The sequence below is a fragment of the Bufo bufo genome, chromosome 2 (assembly GCF_905171765.1).
Source record: "Bufo bufo chromosome 2, aBufBuf1.1, whole genome shotgun sequence".
Taxonomy (NCBI): domain Eukaryota; kingdom Metazoa; phylum Chordata; class Amphibia; order Anura; family Bufonidae; genus Bufo; species Bufo bufo.
Genome location: NC_053390.1, coordinates 573,490,844 through 573,509,262, shown reverse-complemented (window position 1 = coordinate 573,509,262; position 18,419 = coordinate 573,490,844). Strand labels below are relative to the sequence as shown.

At 42.5% G+C, this 18,419-nt stretch overlaps 1 protein-coding gene across 1 annotated transcript in view; it reads left to right on the top strand.

The window, feature by feature from the left end:
* Positions 1 to 18,419, top strand: part of LOC120989835 (microsomal triglyceride transfer protein) — a 110,964-nt gene that overhangs the window by 18,563 nt on the left and 73,982 nt on the right. Inside the window, exons 2-3 of the mRNA XM_040418189.1 lie at positions 13,704 to 13,891; positions 15,192 to 15,335. Coding sequence (XP_040274123.1) covers positions 13,704 to 13,891; positions 15,192 to 15,335 — 332 coding nt within the window. The remainder of the gene's footprint in view (positions 1 to 13,703; positions 13,892 to 15,191; positions 15,336 to 18,419) is intronic.

The window sequence follows — 18,419 nt, the reverse complement described above, 5'->3', positions numbered from 1 at the left end:
GATACAAAATGGATGGGAGGACTGACCCCTACAACACTAATGTGAATAATTGTACTAATTATACAAAATAATCTGTGTGTGCTTAGCAGATCATCAATAAAGCATTAGCCGTGTTCTGGATATGTGTTTGGTGCACAGTAACTCGGCTTTTGAGAAGGGAACAAAATTAAAATCCAAGGTTTTATTATGTAACATCATCATAAAAGCGTGCTGTCAGCAATGTAATCAATATGGTTCATGTGACTGCTCTAGACACCTAAGGGCTCTTTACACGGGTCGACAATTGAACATATCATCGCTAAACAGCGTTACTAATAAACGATGAACTTGCACCGCCAATTACCCGATTAATTAGGAAAACGCTTGTTCATCGGGTAATTGTATCTTTTGTGCAGCACAAAAGATGATCGTTTCCCAGTGGCAGATCGTGCTGTGTAAACACAATCTGCTGCCGGGAAACAACGAGTCCTTATAGGGAAGAGCAGTGGAATTAGCGATCACTCCTCCCCATACTCTGGAGAAGATCGCTGCATGTAAATGCAGCAGTCTCCTCCTCTAGCGATCAGCAGATTGTAGGGAAGGAACATTACTTCCCGACAGTCTGCTAGATTGTCGTCCTGTGTAAAGGGACTATTACACATTTAGGTTCTTTTTCAAATCATGTCTAAGTTCAGGGTCCTAGGCATCTAAAAGGAAACGTGTTTGATATCAACACCCACTGGGCGGTACAAACAACCGTAAGGTTACCACAGGTAAGTAGCTAAGTAAACATAAATAAACTACAGTACAATATACACCCTAAAAAACAAAACACTACAAATTTCTCAAAGTAGTTGCATTGTACACGGTGGAAGTACCTCCATTTCAAACCTTCTTGATACCTTGTATCCCTATTCAAAACTCAATGTTTCCACTCTCGATCCCTTTTCAGCCTGACATGAATGAGTTGATCTCATAAAAAAACATTTAGCATTTCGGTCTGTACCTCACCTCTGACACTGCTAGAACACTAATCCAAGCTCTTTCTTTCTCTCTCTCACCTGGATTACTGTAATTCACTACCAATGGACTCTGCTTCCAACCAATACTGAGTGCAGCAGCCAGGTTGATCTTTGTGTTTAGCGGATATACTAACATCTCGGCACTCTATTGCTCAGTACATTGGCTGCATATTTCTTGTAGTCTAATATTCAAAACTCATCTACTATACCATACCAATCATATACATCTCACCTTTCATAAAAAAAACTATGGACCTAATTTATCATATATTTTCCCGTGCTTACGACTTTTTAGCGTTTTGCCGCCTTTACCAATATCCCGAAAAACCCAGCCACATTTATCTTCTTGTAAGCCAGTTTACTGGTGTAGAAGACTAAAATCTATGTAAGCCCCTGGGTGTATGGACTGCAGAAGGCTGCACCTAATTTATGATGAGGAGATCTCCTCATTCTAAATTAGGCGCAGCCTCCAGCAGTGCGCAGGGTTATCATGGACTGCTGTATGCCAACGGTCTATGATAAATCAGGCCCTATGACTCTTATCTTCACTTCTAACATCTTCTCGCTTTCTGTCTGCACAAACTCTCCTGTGCTGCACCCATTTTTTGGAACTTACAGCCCTTGTACCATTACTTGCTTCTAACATTCCCAGGCTTAAAAGTACATTGAATTCTAGTTTCTTCAAGGACAACTATGTCACATAACCATAACTATGGCCCAAAAATGCTCTAGTTACTTCCACTATGCTCTCCTATGTCCTTAACTTACTACCTATTGCTTCATCACTCTGCAAATTATCTCTCTATCTGTAGTGTTACTGATACTGAACTCTTTACAAAGAGCAAGTGACCTACACACAGTACCTGTGCAGGAACCCTCTACTGTTTAAGTATGCTCCTGCCCTAAGTAACTGTTCTTTGTGCTGTTTTTTACTGTTTACGATAAATAACTAACAGAATCTGATATGGGCTACGGTTCATATAGGTTCTCTTAAGGAAATACTATTGTAACACCGTGGCTGTGCACCTACTGTCTCACTGAAAGGATTTAACTTAGGGAAACTTCTAAGAGTGTTATCTAAGTGTTTCCCTGCTTTGTACCTCCCCACCCTGTACAGGGACCTGGCCTTTGCTGCAGAGGAACCACCAGGCCACTACCTCTTGGAGAAGTCTCTGTTCAGTAACAGTTGACCCAGGCGTGTCATAATCATTGCGTGTCACACCAGTGCGTGGTATCAAGGACATAGGCAAAATTGAGGTCTGTGGATAAGCAAAGATCAGGACAGAGTTAATACAGTAAACAGGCATAGGTAAGGGAAGGCATCAATATAATGAACAGGCCAAGGTCAGGATGTGCGGAACAGGGTCAGCAGGTAAACAAGCAGAGGTCAGGCACAAGAGGTCAGAACACACAAAACACTTTTTCAGGGGCTAGAAACACTAGGAACCTTATTGCTCAGCCACCTTCCCATTCCCCAGGGAATGCAGCCATTTAGTGTGCTGGCCATTAAGAGCCAGCGAGAGCATGCACGCTTCCTAAGGGAACACACACCTGGAGAGGCTAGAAGTGTAGAGTGGCAGAGATACACCACGCTCTGGTACCCACCAGGAGAGATGAGATGCTGGATGGCACTGGCACCACTGCAGGAGAGGTGAATATACTGGCGGCCATGCCCTCAGGGAGTGATAAGATGCCAGTGGGCATGGACTGCCAGCATTGCAACTACTCTGGTGAAATATATTTGTGCTCTGCTTTATACACACAGGTTTTCTTTATGATGAACTTTGACATTGGTCCTCTTCCTGTCTTTATCAGTGTGAAATCAGAATGTCACAGTGTCCCAGGCAACTATCCAGGGCTCAGTCTGCTATATCCACCCCCATTCTGCTCAAGAACCGAATTCGATTAACTCATATGGACTGTTGTTTCTACATTTCGGGTGTTTATCATATATTAAAAATGTTTTGCTGATTCTACTTCGTCTACATTTTCTGTACATATTGAGGCAGATTTACTAATCCTATAGATGGCGTAAAGTTAGACCGGCTGTAATAGACCTTTACTAAATATATCACAGTAACAATAGCTTTTACAAAGACAATAAACTTGGTGCAGGGATAGACACTTTTATCTAACTTTACACCGTTTATGGTTTGACTTACTCTGCAACTGAATTTTAGACCAGAATTGTGTTGCAATTTTGGCGCAAACGTCACACCTTAGGCTACATCAATTTCCCTGCTAAACTATGGTGAGCTAGGTGCAGAGGTATTCTCTAAACCTAAAGGCGCCATAGATCTGCCATATGGTGCCAAAATATAGTGTCATTTATGACTGTCTAGGTGTACTCACATTAGTAAATGTAGGCCACCATGTACATTTATTTGTTATTTTATACAGTTTGTATATTATGCTATTTTATATGCAGTCAACCCAGGATTTTTTTTTCAGGATTGGGTAACAACAGAGCCATCTCATTTAGCAGTCTAACAAATGACAGTGTCATGACCGGCGTGCCGATCACATACGTGATGCAAGGGGAGGGAAAAGGGAAGCCCCTGTCCAAGGGAGAGGGAAAGGTGGTGACCCCTAACTCACCTTGAGGCTGGCACCTGACTGCCCTGACGTCCCTAGATGGGTTCCTCCCCCGTACGTCGATCACGTGCCTAAACCCTGGCTTTCCCTAAGATGAGCCCTACGTAGTGAATAGGGCGGTGGGAACACTAGTCCGCACCACTAACACTAAAGGAAAACACCAAGGAGAGGACAGACAATACAGACAAAACATATAATCCCAGGTGGGCGACAACAGAAGACAACAGAAGCCCAACAGGGATCCGGAGGGTAACGCTCTGGAACAACAACCAGGAATCTCAGCTACACAGCTTCAGTGGGTCAGTATAGAAGTCCAGGCAGGAAGCTCTATATCTGGCAACCAGAGAAGTGGGAGAGGGGAATATAAGGAGGTTGGGAGTGCTGGACAAGAAACAGCTGAGGAGAAGGAGCTACGGATCCCTGAGTAAACCAAAAAGGGTTGCAAGGCAAACCCAGAAAGCTACCATTAAGAAACAGCACTCTCTTTCTACATAGAACGCGCAGCCACCCACTGCGACTTCCTGACCCCGGGTATAACGGAGTCAGGCGTGGCTCTTGACACCCTCGTGACAGACAGTCTCATAAAAGTCTTGCTTTTCCCTCCCCTCCTAGATATGTTATTCTTTGGATTTCACTCATGAATAAAAAAAGGAGTCCAGGTGCTTTTCACTCCTGCAGCGATGCTTTTCACTCATGACCCATCAACTTCCTCTATGTTGGCTTAGATTTCCCATGCTCCACGGGGACGTTTAACATAACGCTAACCCAATGACAGCTATGAAGGTCACATTAATTTAAGCCTTCCAGATGTCCTAGTTTAGCATTCTGAAGCTAATTCCACTGACCGATCAGAATCTAAGACAGAAGATTACATAAGGAGGGACATATATAAGAGTAGAATAGACAGCAAGTACGGTATACTGTATATACGGATTAGTAGATGTCAAACTATCGCATAAGAATAATCTATTTAAGGTAACAGAAATGTTTTTGAGATTGAAGTAGTTAAAGAAGGATTCTACCGTCTTGTTATGCCAACATTTATAGTTTTCTTAATTTTTTTTATTGAAACATGAATGCCAATGACACACATTGAGTGTTGCAATTTCTTCCTTGTCTTCCTGTTGTCCTCGCGCTTCCACGTATCCAGATTGTGACACCCCATGAGCTGGATATATATGTGTTGATATGATACAAAACAGCAATTTCACTTGTTAGCTAAAAATTACAATTTAGGTTAGGAGATCTCCCATGGCACATCACTATTCCATTATTTTATGATTGTGGGGGTCCTCTGGGACCCACATGATTCTGAGCTTTCCCTGCGCAGTAGTGCTCCCCTCCCCTTAGCTATGCATGGCATCACAGCTCGCCCCATTAACGTGAATATGGCCATGCTGCAGTGCGCTGCATAGCGAGTGGCCGGAGCACCACTGTGCAGGGAAAAACAGTGAAGAGTATGCAGCGATAAACCAGCACTGCGGCCCCTTCATTTTCAGAAGCAGTAGAGATCACAGAAGTCAGTGATTGCATATCCTAGCAATATTCCATCCCTTTATAAGATGGGAACACCCCTTTAAGCCCTTATAGTCACTTTATGATTGGTGGGGTTCTGCCTTTTGGGTCCCCCAATAATCCTAAGAATGACATTTTCCATGCACAGCAGTGCTCATGTCCACCTGGCTATGTGGTGAACCACGGTTGGACCCATTTGGGGGTACAGGTGACTTTTTGAGTACTTTATTCCTCTTTATAACTGTTTTTTGGAAACAAAATACACCGAAAACAGCTATTCTGCCTTTTTAATTTTTTTTAAGTTTATAGCATTTACTATGTGGGATAAAAAGGTGATAATTTTTTTGGCTATGGGACTCTACATATGTGGTGATACCAATAATGTGAAGGTTTTTTTTTATTCTTTTTATTTATTTCAATAATAAAACAATGTGTAAAACCACTTCCTATGGAATCTGATGTGTTAAATAGCATGGTAGTACAGTAAATAAAAGTGCTCATTTTCTTTTTCCTTTTCGTGGAAAAAAAGACCCCTATATGTTTTTTTCATGTTACTCACCTATATAGCGCCAACATATTCCACAGTGCTTTTCAGACACTATCATCGCTCGCTGTCCAGTGGGGCTCACAATCTAAGTTCCCTATCAGTATATCTTTGGAGTGGGGGAGGAAACCAGAGTACCCGGAGGAAACCTACGCAAACACAGGGAGAACCTACAAACTCCATGCAGATGTTGTCCTTGGTCGGGTCTGAACCTAGGACCAGTGCTAACCACTGAGCCACTATGCTGCCATATGTGACAATAAGAGAGCAAGTATGCCTTCTAATTGATATGGGTAGGGGGATAAATTTTAAACAAGTTTATATTATCCCTCCCCCTGGGTCATCTCAGACTGTACAAGGACAAGAGCAAGATTACAGATCCTCCTCCTGTCCCTACATTACCTTCCTTCCTCCCCTACCCAGTCTTCACCTAGGCTGATGGGAAAGCTGCAACTATATGCAGCGCCACTTCAACCTGCTGTAGTCAAGATTGTTGGGCACTAGCCACGTTCCAGCCTGGGTTAGAGCCTTTAGTAGTGGCTCCCTCCCTGGTATAAATGCTGAAACTTTTGATACCTTGTGTCTTTCACTCCTAAATACATGAGGATGTTTTTCTGTATGGAGTATATGCAATGGGTACTATAGGTACTATCTCTACTGTATTTATCGAATATCTATCTATGTATCCATCTATCTCTACTCTACTATATTTATCTAATATCTATCTATATCTATTGTATTCATCAGTCTGTCTATCTCTACTGTATGTATCTATCTATATCTATCCATATCTACTATATTTAATATTTAACTGTCTACCTCTTACTTTATTTAATGTCTATCTGATCTTTATTTTAGTTTTTGCTTTTATCACCATTTTTGTCATTTTTTTCTCTGTGCTCACACAGTATATGTGTTGTAATGAAATACTGCTGTTGCTACAAACCTAAGCTATTAGTTAACGACCCCTCAATTATAAGACATGCATGGCCTCCTACATAACCCCACAGTCACAGCTGTTGTTATCCTGTGACAGGATCTACTGCCCTGTGAGGAGCAGAGTCCATGGAGCTGCATGTGTTCAGTGTGGGAGGCTGCCCAGAGTGACAGCAAGAATCTCTTCTTGTTCCTCCTAATAAGACTTGATCTTAATGACATCTAATATTAAGATAACCTATTCATACAGTGCTCCCCAGATTAGAAAGTCTTATTTCTGTATTTGCCCACACATGGAGTCGTTTATTGGATAATTGTTTTTAAGTACTAAAGGGGAACAGTAGTAACTCCTGAAGCACCTCCAATCCTTGACTATTCTTGTGAGGATGACAATGGTCCTAGTGCTGGATGAAGGAGGGAGGTGTGAAACATGCCTGGTGAAGAGGGGGAAATGGCAGGAGAGATAATAGGGGTCATATATGAAGCGTTGAGTCTGTACATCAGAAAATATGTTTGTCATATTAGACCTTGCCTTGAGGTCAGGTGGCAACAAAGTAATGAACTAGTCTACATTTTCACAAGACCTCATGGACATGACTGTATTTTTGGTCTGCGTCTGATGCACATTTTTTGTGGTTCAGACGCAGACCTATTGATTTCTATGGGACTGCAAAAAATGCAAACAGTACATGGATTTCATCTGCGTGCTGTTCGCATTCATATGACATGTCCCATTCTTGTCCATTTTGCGGACAAGAATAGGCAATTTTTTACTAGTGGGCCCACGGAAAGAGCGAAATGCAGACAGCTGGTATCCATATTTTGTGGATCCTCAGTTTGCAGATCGCAAAATACATTTGGTCATGTATATGAGGCCCAAATATAATGCAGATTCAGGATTATTACAATCAGAGAAACATTGGAGTAAAGACTGATTCATGACCATGTCTCTTTCCTCAGTAATATTTAGGGTCAGATGACAAATTGATGTTAGCTACACATGTGATGCAGAAAAGCATGGGCGTTTCATAGAATGTGATCTGTGAATGAAGAAGAGCTTTTACTAACGTGGGAGATAACATAGTAGACATGTTATGAACAGACATATTAATTGCAGTTAAAGCGAAATGAATGATGAGTAATAGGATCATGGATTGAAGCCCTTAATTGGCTCTACTGCTGCTTTTGCCATATATAGTAGACTTTCTGGACAGGTTGGCAGGTTCTCCTGAAACACAGTCTGACAGATTTGAGCTACAGTATGTTACTGTTACTTTTCAGGTTGATTATTTGTTTGGTATTTTTGCTGCATCCATTTATTATAAAAAAAATACTGGCTTGTGTAGATTTCAATACATTAACCGTTTCTCTAGCAGGGTCCCCAGTAGTCTCCCAAACTATTTCTGAGGTTCTTTAAAACAAATAGTGGCCAATTTTACTACTACATCATTTTAGTTGTATCAGTGCAAATAGTCTTCTGACGCTGGGTTCACACCTGAGCATACTCTGTTGCGCTCTGTATGCGCGATTTTATCGGGCGTTTACATACGAGGCTCCGGAAACAAGCAAACGCCCATTGTCGCGCGTTCCCGGAAGTCTATGTGCGGGAACGGGCGACATTACGCCCCAAAGAAGCTCCTGTACTTCTTGCAGCGTTCGTACGCGCTGTAAAACGCTCAGGTGAGAACCATGCCCATAGGGAATCATTGGTTCTTGCCTGTTGAGCGTTTTACAGCGCGTAAGAACGCGCTGTAAAACGCTCAGGTGTGAACCCGGCCTTAGTAAAGCTATAACTGAGCATTGCTGAATAGAATCTGTCTTCAGTTCTACTGAGCACTGAAGACACCTGTGTGAAGACACCTGTGTGTAACAAGTCAGATAGGCAGGGTGAAGGACAGTGATATTTAGGGCACATATACATAGTCAGGGACTTGGGTAGTATAAAGAGGCAGCTGGAAACCTCTGTATGTTACACACAGGCGTCTTCAGCACTCAGTCAAACACTGAAGACAGACTCTAACACTGTTAGATCTTGGCTAAGAAGACTTTTTATACCCTGTTACAAAGCAATATCTTTCTCTAATAAAGTAGATTACGAGAATGTTTAATATCCCTGTCCCCTACACAATATTAAAAATAACTGAAACAATAGTTACACTTTACAGGAGTTGGCCCATCATAGACAGTGGGGCATATCGCTAAAATATGTCCCCATTGTCTTATAGGTGCGGGTCCTATCTCTGGGACCCACACCTACTCCAAGAACGGAGCAGGTAAAGGTGGTGGTCCATTCATTTATTTGGGGCCGCCGAAAAAAGCAGAGCGCTGGCTTGGCTATTTCCGTCCACCCCATTAAAATGAATGGAAGCGGTGGCCGCGCAAGCGCGGTGAGCTCCCATTCACTTGTATGGGGAGAGTGCTTGGCGGTGTCCGGAACCCGGGAAACCCGGGTTCCTCCAGCCACTGCTCTCCCTGCTCCGTTCTTGGCGTAGGTGTGAGTCCCAGAGTTGGGACCCGCACCTACCAGACAATGTGGGAATATCCTGGCGATATGCCCCCCAATGCCTATGATGGGCCAACCCCTTTAAGCAGGATCAAGAATACAGTGGCCAAGAAAGTTCTTTATTGACCCATACATCTTTGTCACAACAAACAACCTCTGTCTGCCTTGCAGAAAAGCCAATGTCCTCACACTGTCTTGTCAGTATATCGGATGGACTCTTTTTTTTTTCTGCATTTGGTATTCAAGTGACTCATTGTAGTGTACCCACCAAACCTGTTTCCAAGAGTAGGGTGGAATCATATACTGTACTGGATGTTTTCAGTCACTCAGTGTCCCACCCAACTAGTAATACTCATGGTAGCCATTAAGTACTAAATAACGTGATCATATATGTGATCAGGATGAGTTAGGCTCTGTTCACATGACATCTCAACAATATTTTTATTGCATGTACAGTATATTGCAATACTACTTCATTTGAAATGTCCTATTCATTGCCTAGTATTACTTTTCATGGAATAACCCCTTTAATGACAACCTATTACAACTGTGAGAACATTCAGCAAGATTATCAGCGTGTACTGAATGTGCAATTCAATCAGTGTCAATGCAATGCAAATCAAAGTGTCACATCAATTTATAAAACAGGAAAACCTAAAAGTAAACAAAAATAATTTATTGCTTACAAAAGTTTCTCTGTCAACATGCCTAATAAAGAATTTCCAATGTATAACATAGGAGTATGCTGGGCAGGTGACAGATATGCATACTTAGCATGTCGCTTTCTCAGCCAGTGACACTTGCTTGTGCGTGTATTACCAAGTTATGCAGTATACTATGACATGATTTAATTATAGACCACACATACTTATGCAATTGGTGATCAGTAAATGTTCTGATGAGCTATCCAACTCTAAAGCTACTGTACCAACTCTTTTATCCAGAAGCGTAACTATAATTCATGGGGCCCCGTAGCAAAATAAAAAAACAGTAACATCAGTAGCAATAATAAAGGTATGTATGATAGCACCATAAATCAGAAAACCTACATAATAGTAAAAAGCCACTATATTGTTATTCCTTACAAAATGTACAATTGTTATAGTATCTGATAGCCTCCCCCTAACCTCTGGGCCCCATACAAAGTGCTATGGCTGCTATAGCCCATGCTTTTATACAAAAATTTATTTTTCTCTAAATTCTGTTAGAACTTACAAATGACATATTTGTGTTGTAGTTATCATACGCCTGTATATTTATAATACAGTAACTTCAGTGTCCATCTGCAGATTTCATGGACATACATTTCACTATTCAGATGCAGCAATACGGTTCTTGTTTTAAAATGTATCTTTATAGGTCTTTTTCCAGGATTTTAATATCAATTGCCTCAGGATCAGTGGTGATCCGACCCCCACACTTCCACCAGTCAGCTGCTTCACAGTAGCTCTGGCACCGGAGCGCCAGTGTGAACAGCGCTCCAGTTACCACTACACAAGAGACAGAGCTGTGTAGCTCCATCACCAACTTCCGGCCTGTCCTGGAAAGCCCCTTTAAGGGATAATCTCTTTTAGACAACACACTGTCAAACCTTCTATTAGGGTATCATGAGTTTATTGAGGGGGTCCACTGTTCAGGACTTGATTTCAATGGATGTTGATTTCAATGGAAAATTTATATTGTTTAAATTGATATACTGTATATTACCCCTATCCACTAACTAGATAGGGGATAACTGCTAGATCTGTGGGCATCCGGCCATTTGACATTGTACCTGGTGTGGTGCCAGGACTCTGCGTTATTAGATGCAGCTCTGCTGCTCAAAGTGCTTTGAGGGGACGGGGTGCTGCTCAAAACAAAGCAGGGTGCAGTGCTAAAGGAGTTGGCAGTGCAACCTCCCATTTCCCTGAGGACAACCTTCAGAAGTTGGCAAGTATGGGTTAAAGGGGTTCTTTGTGATTTTCATATTGATGGCCTGTCCTCAGGATTGGTCATCTGCTGTACGAAGAGGCTGCAGAGTTCCGTGGTTGCTTAGGTCTCTTCTTAGTGTCACGGCCTATGGTGTGCGCTGTGACACTGTTGCTACACTTGCAGTTGCCCGCGGCAACGTGTTGCTGTGTGAGCATGCGCTGGCAGTGTCTCGGCCTTCTGGGTGATTGCCGGGACATGGTTGCCACGCATGCTGTTGCCGGTGGTAACATGTGGATTGTTATGCTTGTGTGTGCACTTCCCCTTTAAGTGGCTTCCTTCCCTTGCCTGGTGTTGGAAGGGTTAACTCCCTTCCTAGTGTTTTGTGAACAGTGGGTTTATGTGGGTGTGGGTGTGGCTGCTTGGGCTATTTAGTCTCTGCTGGAAGCCTGTAGCTCTGGGTTCCTCCAGCCTTGGTGTATGCTGGTGGTTCACGGTTCCTGGCTTGTGTCAGCTGTCCAGTGAGGGCCACCCTTGTGGTCATAGATGTTCTATGTTATCCCGGTGTTTCCTTCCCTTCCTGTCTTTATTTGTATGGAGTGGGTGATGTTCAGGGTGTTTGTATGTTTAGTTTGGTGTTTCATGTCTGGTGGTGTTTGGCGTCCAGCATGTTTGGCTAGACATTCCCCTGTCTTATGTTTATTGCAGCTATGGGTGTCCTGGGTCCCTGTGTGGTTTGTGGTGTGTGCTGTGTCCTCTAATGTTGGTGTGGACACCAGCACTTGTGCACGGGTTCCAGTCAGTGTGTCTGTGGAAGGTAAGTGTGTTATGGGTTCTGCTTACCTGCCATCTCAATAGCTGTATGTGTTCCCCTCTCCTTGCAGTCTGGCCTCAGATAGAGACTCCTGTTCCTCCATAACTGGGATGAACAGGTCGTCTCTCCCCTGCCCCTAAGTGAGGGATTTCCAGGGCGACTCAGGATATTCGGTATCATGGGTATGAGCCGTCCCACCATCGGGGTCCGCTCATACGGTGAGGAGTCAGGGAGAGGATTAGGGATGTTGTAGGAGGTGACCTGCTCCCTTATTACTAGTGTTGAGTGCGAATATTCGAATAGTGAATTTTTTTCTCAAATATCGCAACTTTGAGATTTCGTGAATATAGTGCTATATATTCGCTATATCGAATATTTGTAAATTTTAAACATCTGAAAAAACATGTTCGCCCACTGCTTCTTGCTTGTGGGCCAATGAGTCATTGGCCCACAAATAAGATTATGCCACTATATTAGCTAAATCGATTGATTCTACATAATTTTTTCGAATATTTGCTATATTGCAAGAAGCAGGTTGGAATCAATTTTGTTATTCGTATTCCCGATTTTTACCTGAAAATCGGGAATGTTATGAATGATCGCGTGAGGATTCGATCTTATGAGTGACGTCATCGTAATCGCTAATATACTTGTTATTTAATCAACTTCGGCATACACCTCCCTGACAAGTGTCCCTGTCACCATGGGAACGCCTGTGGGTTAGAATATACCATCGGATCTGAGTTTTCCCCAAGATCGTGAAAACTCAGATCCAATGGTATATTCTAACCTACAGGTGTTCCCATGGTGACTGGGACGCTTGTCGGGGAGCAGTATGCAAAAGTGGAATAACAGTACAGATTGTAAAAAAAAAAAAAAAAAGACGAATATTCAAAATAACTAATATATTGCTATAACTTTGTTTTTTAGAATATTCGTCATATTCTAAAAATCTAAGTTATAGCGAATATTCATAAAATACACATATGGACTGCCATTTAGCTAATAGTGCTGTATTTTTTGTAATTTTTTTTATAGTGTATGTTTTTTCCAAAAATGAAGTTCAGAAGAGGCAAAAAAATTCAACTATAAAAAAAAGATTATAGCACTATATTAGCTAAATTATGTGTATTTTACGAATATTCGCGATATTGCTATAACTTCGTATTTTACATTATTTGTAATATTCTAAAAAACGAAGTTATAGCAATATAACGAATATTCGTAAAATACACATATTAGCCATAGCCAACCAATATGAAAGTTGCCTTATACAGTTTAAAGAAAGTCGCAATACGCATATTATTCGAGATGAATAGAATAATGACGAATATTCAATCGAATATTCGTGAAATATTGCGAAATCGAATATGGCACCTCCCGCTCAACACTACTTATTACTCCTTTTTGACCTGGCTTACCCCCTTTACCCTTTGACACCGCAGGGTGAGGGGTTTCCCCCACTCCCCGCCGTGACACTTAGGCCATGTGACATCACATTCATCTGTCACATGGCCTTGGCGCAGTTCAGTCTCATTCCATTGAATAGGGCTGAGCTGTGATACCAAACACAGCCGCTAACCAATGGATGGTGCTGTGTTTGGTAAACTGTGAGGAAGCCACAGCACTCACCAGTGCTCCGGTAAGTGCCGTGGCTTCCTAAAAAAGCTGATCAGTGGGGGTGGCGGGAGTTGCACCCATGCCAATCTCATATTAATGATCTACAGTACAGTATTCTGAGTATTGGCCATCAATATGAAAATGTGCCACATTTTGGTGTATGTTACTTGTATGAACTGAAACAGTGGTTGGACTGGATAGAATGAAGTGACGTGGCCCAGTCGATCTATTTTCTAATGACAGATGTTAACTTTCCTTTTTATATAGTACATACCGCAGGCCCAAGACTAAACAATGACAAGGTATATAAATATGCATATACAGCGGAAGTACTAATAGATAAACCAAGAGGATCCCCTGAGGATAGTGTGGGATACAAGATTTCATCTGATGTAGAAGTCAACTTGATATGGAGAAACCCTACCAACAAGGATGACCAACTCATCAAGATTGTGGTATGTTTTCTCACACCAGAATTATAGTAATTATGGAATGATATTTTACACATGTACCACTATGCTCCGGTATGCCCCCTTTACCAACCAAGTCCAATAAGTAATTTGTGAATTATCACTTCTCATATGAGTTGTACAACACAGTGGACCAGTCCTGAAAACTAGAAAGATATCAGAGTAAAAAATGCACCAAAAACCAAATGAGCTTATTCTTTGTTTCCTTATCAAAAATACTTCACATTATAGTTCATACAAAAATAACTGATGGTCAAAAGCACATATTTATCACAAAAGTCCATACCTAGCAATAAAGTCCTGTATGCATAGGGTAGCAAGCATGTAGCTACGTTTCGGGGGTCTGCCCCTTTTGTCAAGCGTGTTTGCCGTAGCTACATGCTTGCTAGTCACCATCACATGTGCTGAACCTCAGAAAGACCCTATGCATACAGGACTTAATTGCTGGGTATGGACTTTTGTGATAAATATGTGCTTTTGACCATGAGTCATTTTTGTATGCACTATAATGTGAAGTATTTTTGAAAAGGAAACATAAAGAAGATCATTTTGTTTTTGGTGCGTTTTATACTCTGAGTCTGAATTGGAGTAGAGTTGGGATATCGACATTTCTGCACCACTGGGGTCATGTTGCATGATTAATGTTTATGCCACTTACAATACTGACACCTAAAAAAAAAAGGGTCCAAATAGTGTAAAATAAAAAAGTCATACTCCTCTTCCCGCTCTGACACTTCCCATTCCCCTGTCGATCTCTACTTCCTAATCCTTCTTAAAACACAGGAAATAACTGCTCCGCCAATCACTGGCTGCAGCAGTCATCCTCCTCAGCCAGTGAGAACAGAAAGTAAAAGGGGAAAGTGCTGGGGGATCAGTTAAGTGGGTATGAGTTATTTTATTTTACACCATCCTGAGCCTCTTTAATCAGCCGGACAACCTCTTTAAGGCATTTTTTTAAATCACACATGGCATCACAAATTATAAAGTTGTTACTTTATTTTAAAGATTATTATTATTATTATTATTATTATTATTATTATTGTTGTTATTGTTATTGTTATTGTTATTATTATTCAGCAGCAGCATTCCAGTAGTATGGTGTATATTAGCTGATCATAGCTCATAGCAACACTTTTAAGTGACCAGTGGCCATCGCCGGGCATGAGGCACCTTACTACTCTGGCATGACTCTACTCCTCATTGGTACATAGTGTTTGAGTGATGATGCCAAAATTACACAATACACACAAGACATTACTAATTCAGTTGTTTCTTTTAATTACAGATGAAAAATATTAAAGTTGAAAATATAAACCTACGTTCACAAGGTCCAAATATTTTTACTGAAACTAGCGCTGCACAATTACTAGGTGATACTAACCTGGCTATCCTCCAGAGACCAATGCTTGTGCAGTGGACTAATGGAAAGGTAAGTTATTATTGCAGATCTTGTGTTATTTATGTCATAATCTCAGTCATATAAAGCCCAATGTATACCCAATCATGTGGTCACCACATCATCATGCCATACAGTGGCATAACTAGAAAGGACTGGGCCCCACAGCAGATTTTTTTATGGCAACCCTCTCCTCCCTTGCAACCCCGACCCCCCCCCCCCCCCCCCCCGTGTCTCAGACCAGGCCGGGCAGCTGCTCCGTCCGTTTCCTACACTGTCACTGTATATAATGTAATTGTATAATACTGTTGAGGGGGCCCTGACAGGGGGGGTAGCTAGAAATGCATGGGCCCCATAGCAAAACAAATTTATGGGCCCCCCCCTGTGCCATCCACAGATCCCCCTCCCCTAAATAGTGCCATCCACAGATCCCCCTCCCCTAATTTGTGCCATCCACAGATCCCCCTCCCCTAAATAGTGCCATCCACAGTATCAGGTGCCTCCCCCCCCCAGGTGTTGGCACCTGATACTGGATTCTATCTGATGTGCCTGGCGACTTAGGCTACTTTACCGTTTGCCGCACAGCTCTCCGGCAAGCTGTTTCGGCATAGAATGCCAGGAATCGGCCAGACAAAAACTGTTGCATGCAAACGTTTTTGTCCTGTTAAATCCCGGTATATTTGCCAGGTAGTGGTGGGATCTTTGCCAGACCTCATTATAGTCAATGGGGCCTGCCGGCATTCAAGTAACATCCAGCAATGGCGGATCCGGGGGAACTCTGGCAGACTGTTCTATAAAATCAATTCCATTCACCTGACTGGGACTTGCAGATGTCCTTGTGCTTACCTCACCATTAAAATGAATGGAACTTATTCTTAGTTGTGGAAATTTCTGCAACAAAATCCCCAGTATGTGAAAGCATCCTTAGACTGGGTATTAACATTTTAAAGGAAAAACTTGAATCCACTCCTGGTTTTGGCTTCAAAAACTGCATTAAATGCCTAAATGTGGAAACCCAGCCTGAGGGCTGTATAAGGCTACTTTTCACATTAGCGGCAGCCCTCTCCGGCAGGCTGTTCCGACAGGTGAAGAGCCTGCCGGATCTGTGCTGCCGCTAGTGCATGCGTGCCGCCAGAAGTCCACTCCGGCCCGATTCACTATAATGAGGTCCGGCTGCAGCACGGCAAACATGCCGAGAGGCGTCTGGAATAAAACTACGACATGGCCGGAGCAGACTCCTGGCGGCACGAGTGCACTAGCGGCAGCACGGATCCGGAAGGCTGTTCACCTGCCGGAACAGCCTGCAGGAGAAGGCTGCCGCTAATGTGAAAGTAGCCTTAGACCTGGTGATAGTCGAGCAGATCATCACTAACAAGTGTACGTAGGAACGCTCATTAGTGATGATCTGCAATAGTGGCGCTGATTACCCAATGCTCGTTCATCGGCTACTCGCAGTCTTTAGGCAGGTTAAAAAAATCGCTTGTCGGTGGCATATAGCACTGTCTTATCACGATCTGCTGCCAGGAGATAATGATTCTGTTTTGGGACAAGCAATGACATTACCGATCACTCCCCCCTTATATAGTGGAGGAGATCGCTGTATGTAATAGCAGCGGTCTCCTCCACTAATGAGCAGGCGATTGTAGGGAAGGAATGCGTGTTTCCCAACAATCGTATGTGAAATCTTGCAGTGTAATACAGCCCTAAAGGTGCATTATGCCAATAGATTATCTGACCAATTTCTGTCCAATCAGACCAATAGTTGGTGTTTAGAACAAAAGATCTGTGTGTGTAAGCGGCCATCTGACCAGATAATCTGTTGGTGTAAATGCACCCTTCAGAGACAGATATGCAGTAAAATAAGCTTCACTTATCACCATGTACCATAAACTAATAAATTAAAATACTTGTATAAAGGTCACATACAACCAATCAAAATAAAGACACTTGTTTAAATCAGTGGAGGCCTTATCTGAATATGCTTAGAGACAAAGAATCCTGTACCAACTGCTCTCAGCAACAAGGATCTATAAAGTAGGTTTAATTATTGCTTCTAAACCTTATTGCAAAATGTAGTCATAGGCTAAAGGTTTCCTCACTCACCTATACTAAAACAAGGTTTTCTCTGTGTTATGTTTTTTGCTAGGTAAAGTTGGAATAACATATGTGCAGGAGAAAAAAAACAAAACGGAATTTTTAAGATCCAGAAACTGGGTTAGATTGGGAGAATGCTGAGGAAATAATTAGTAATCAATAAAGGAGTTTTCCGGGATCTCATTACTTATGTCTTTTCCTAACTATAAACTAATGAGGGTCTGATTCTTGGCACCCCAATGAACTGGTGCTGATTAGTGCCGTCACTCCTTAAAGGGAGTCTGTCATCAAAGTTTCACCTTTTTAACACTTCCCATAGCTTTCTAGCAGCCTTACAGTTAATAAAAAAGTTACCTTTATGAGCAATCCTGGACTTATAAAACTGGCAAAAAACAACTTAGTAGCATATGCAAATGAAGGCTCGCAAGTGCCCAGGGGCAGCGTTACCCTCGTAGGTGCCCAGCTAGCTCAGCCTTATTGTCGCTTCCCCCCGCCCATTCTTTCCCTCTGACGCCCATCTACTTACTACTTGTTTCACCGAGATCCCGCGCCTGCGCACTCAGGCCGGCGCATGCACACTGTGATGCCCATTCCTTGTATGGCATAACAGTAATTAATGCGCATGCGCCGTTAGCCGGCGCATGCGCATTAATTACTGTGATGCTGTACAAGGAATGGGCATCGCAGTGCGCATGCGGCGGGCGACGGACTGAGTGTGCAGGCGCAGGATCTCGATGAAACAAGAAGTAAGTAGATGGGCGGCCAGAGGGAAAGAATGGGCGGGAGGAAGCGACGATAAGGCTGAGCTAGCTGGGCACCTACGAGGGTAACGCCGCCCCTGGGCACTTGCGAGCCCTCATTTGCATATGCTACTAAGTTGTTTTTTGCTGGTTTTATAAGTCCAGGATTGCTCATAAAGGTAAAGTTTTTATCAACTGTAATGCTGCTAGAAAGCTATGGGAAGGATTAAAAATATGAAACTTTGACAGACTCCTTTTTAAGGGTACTTCTACACAGCAATTT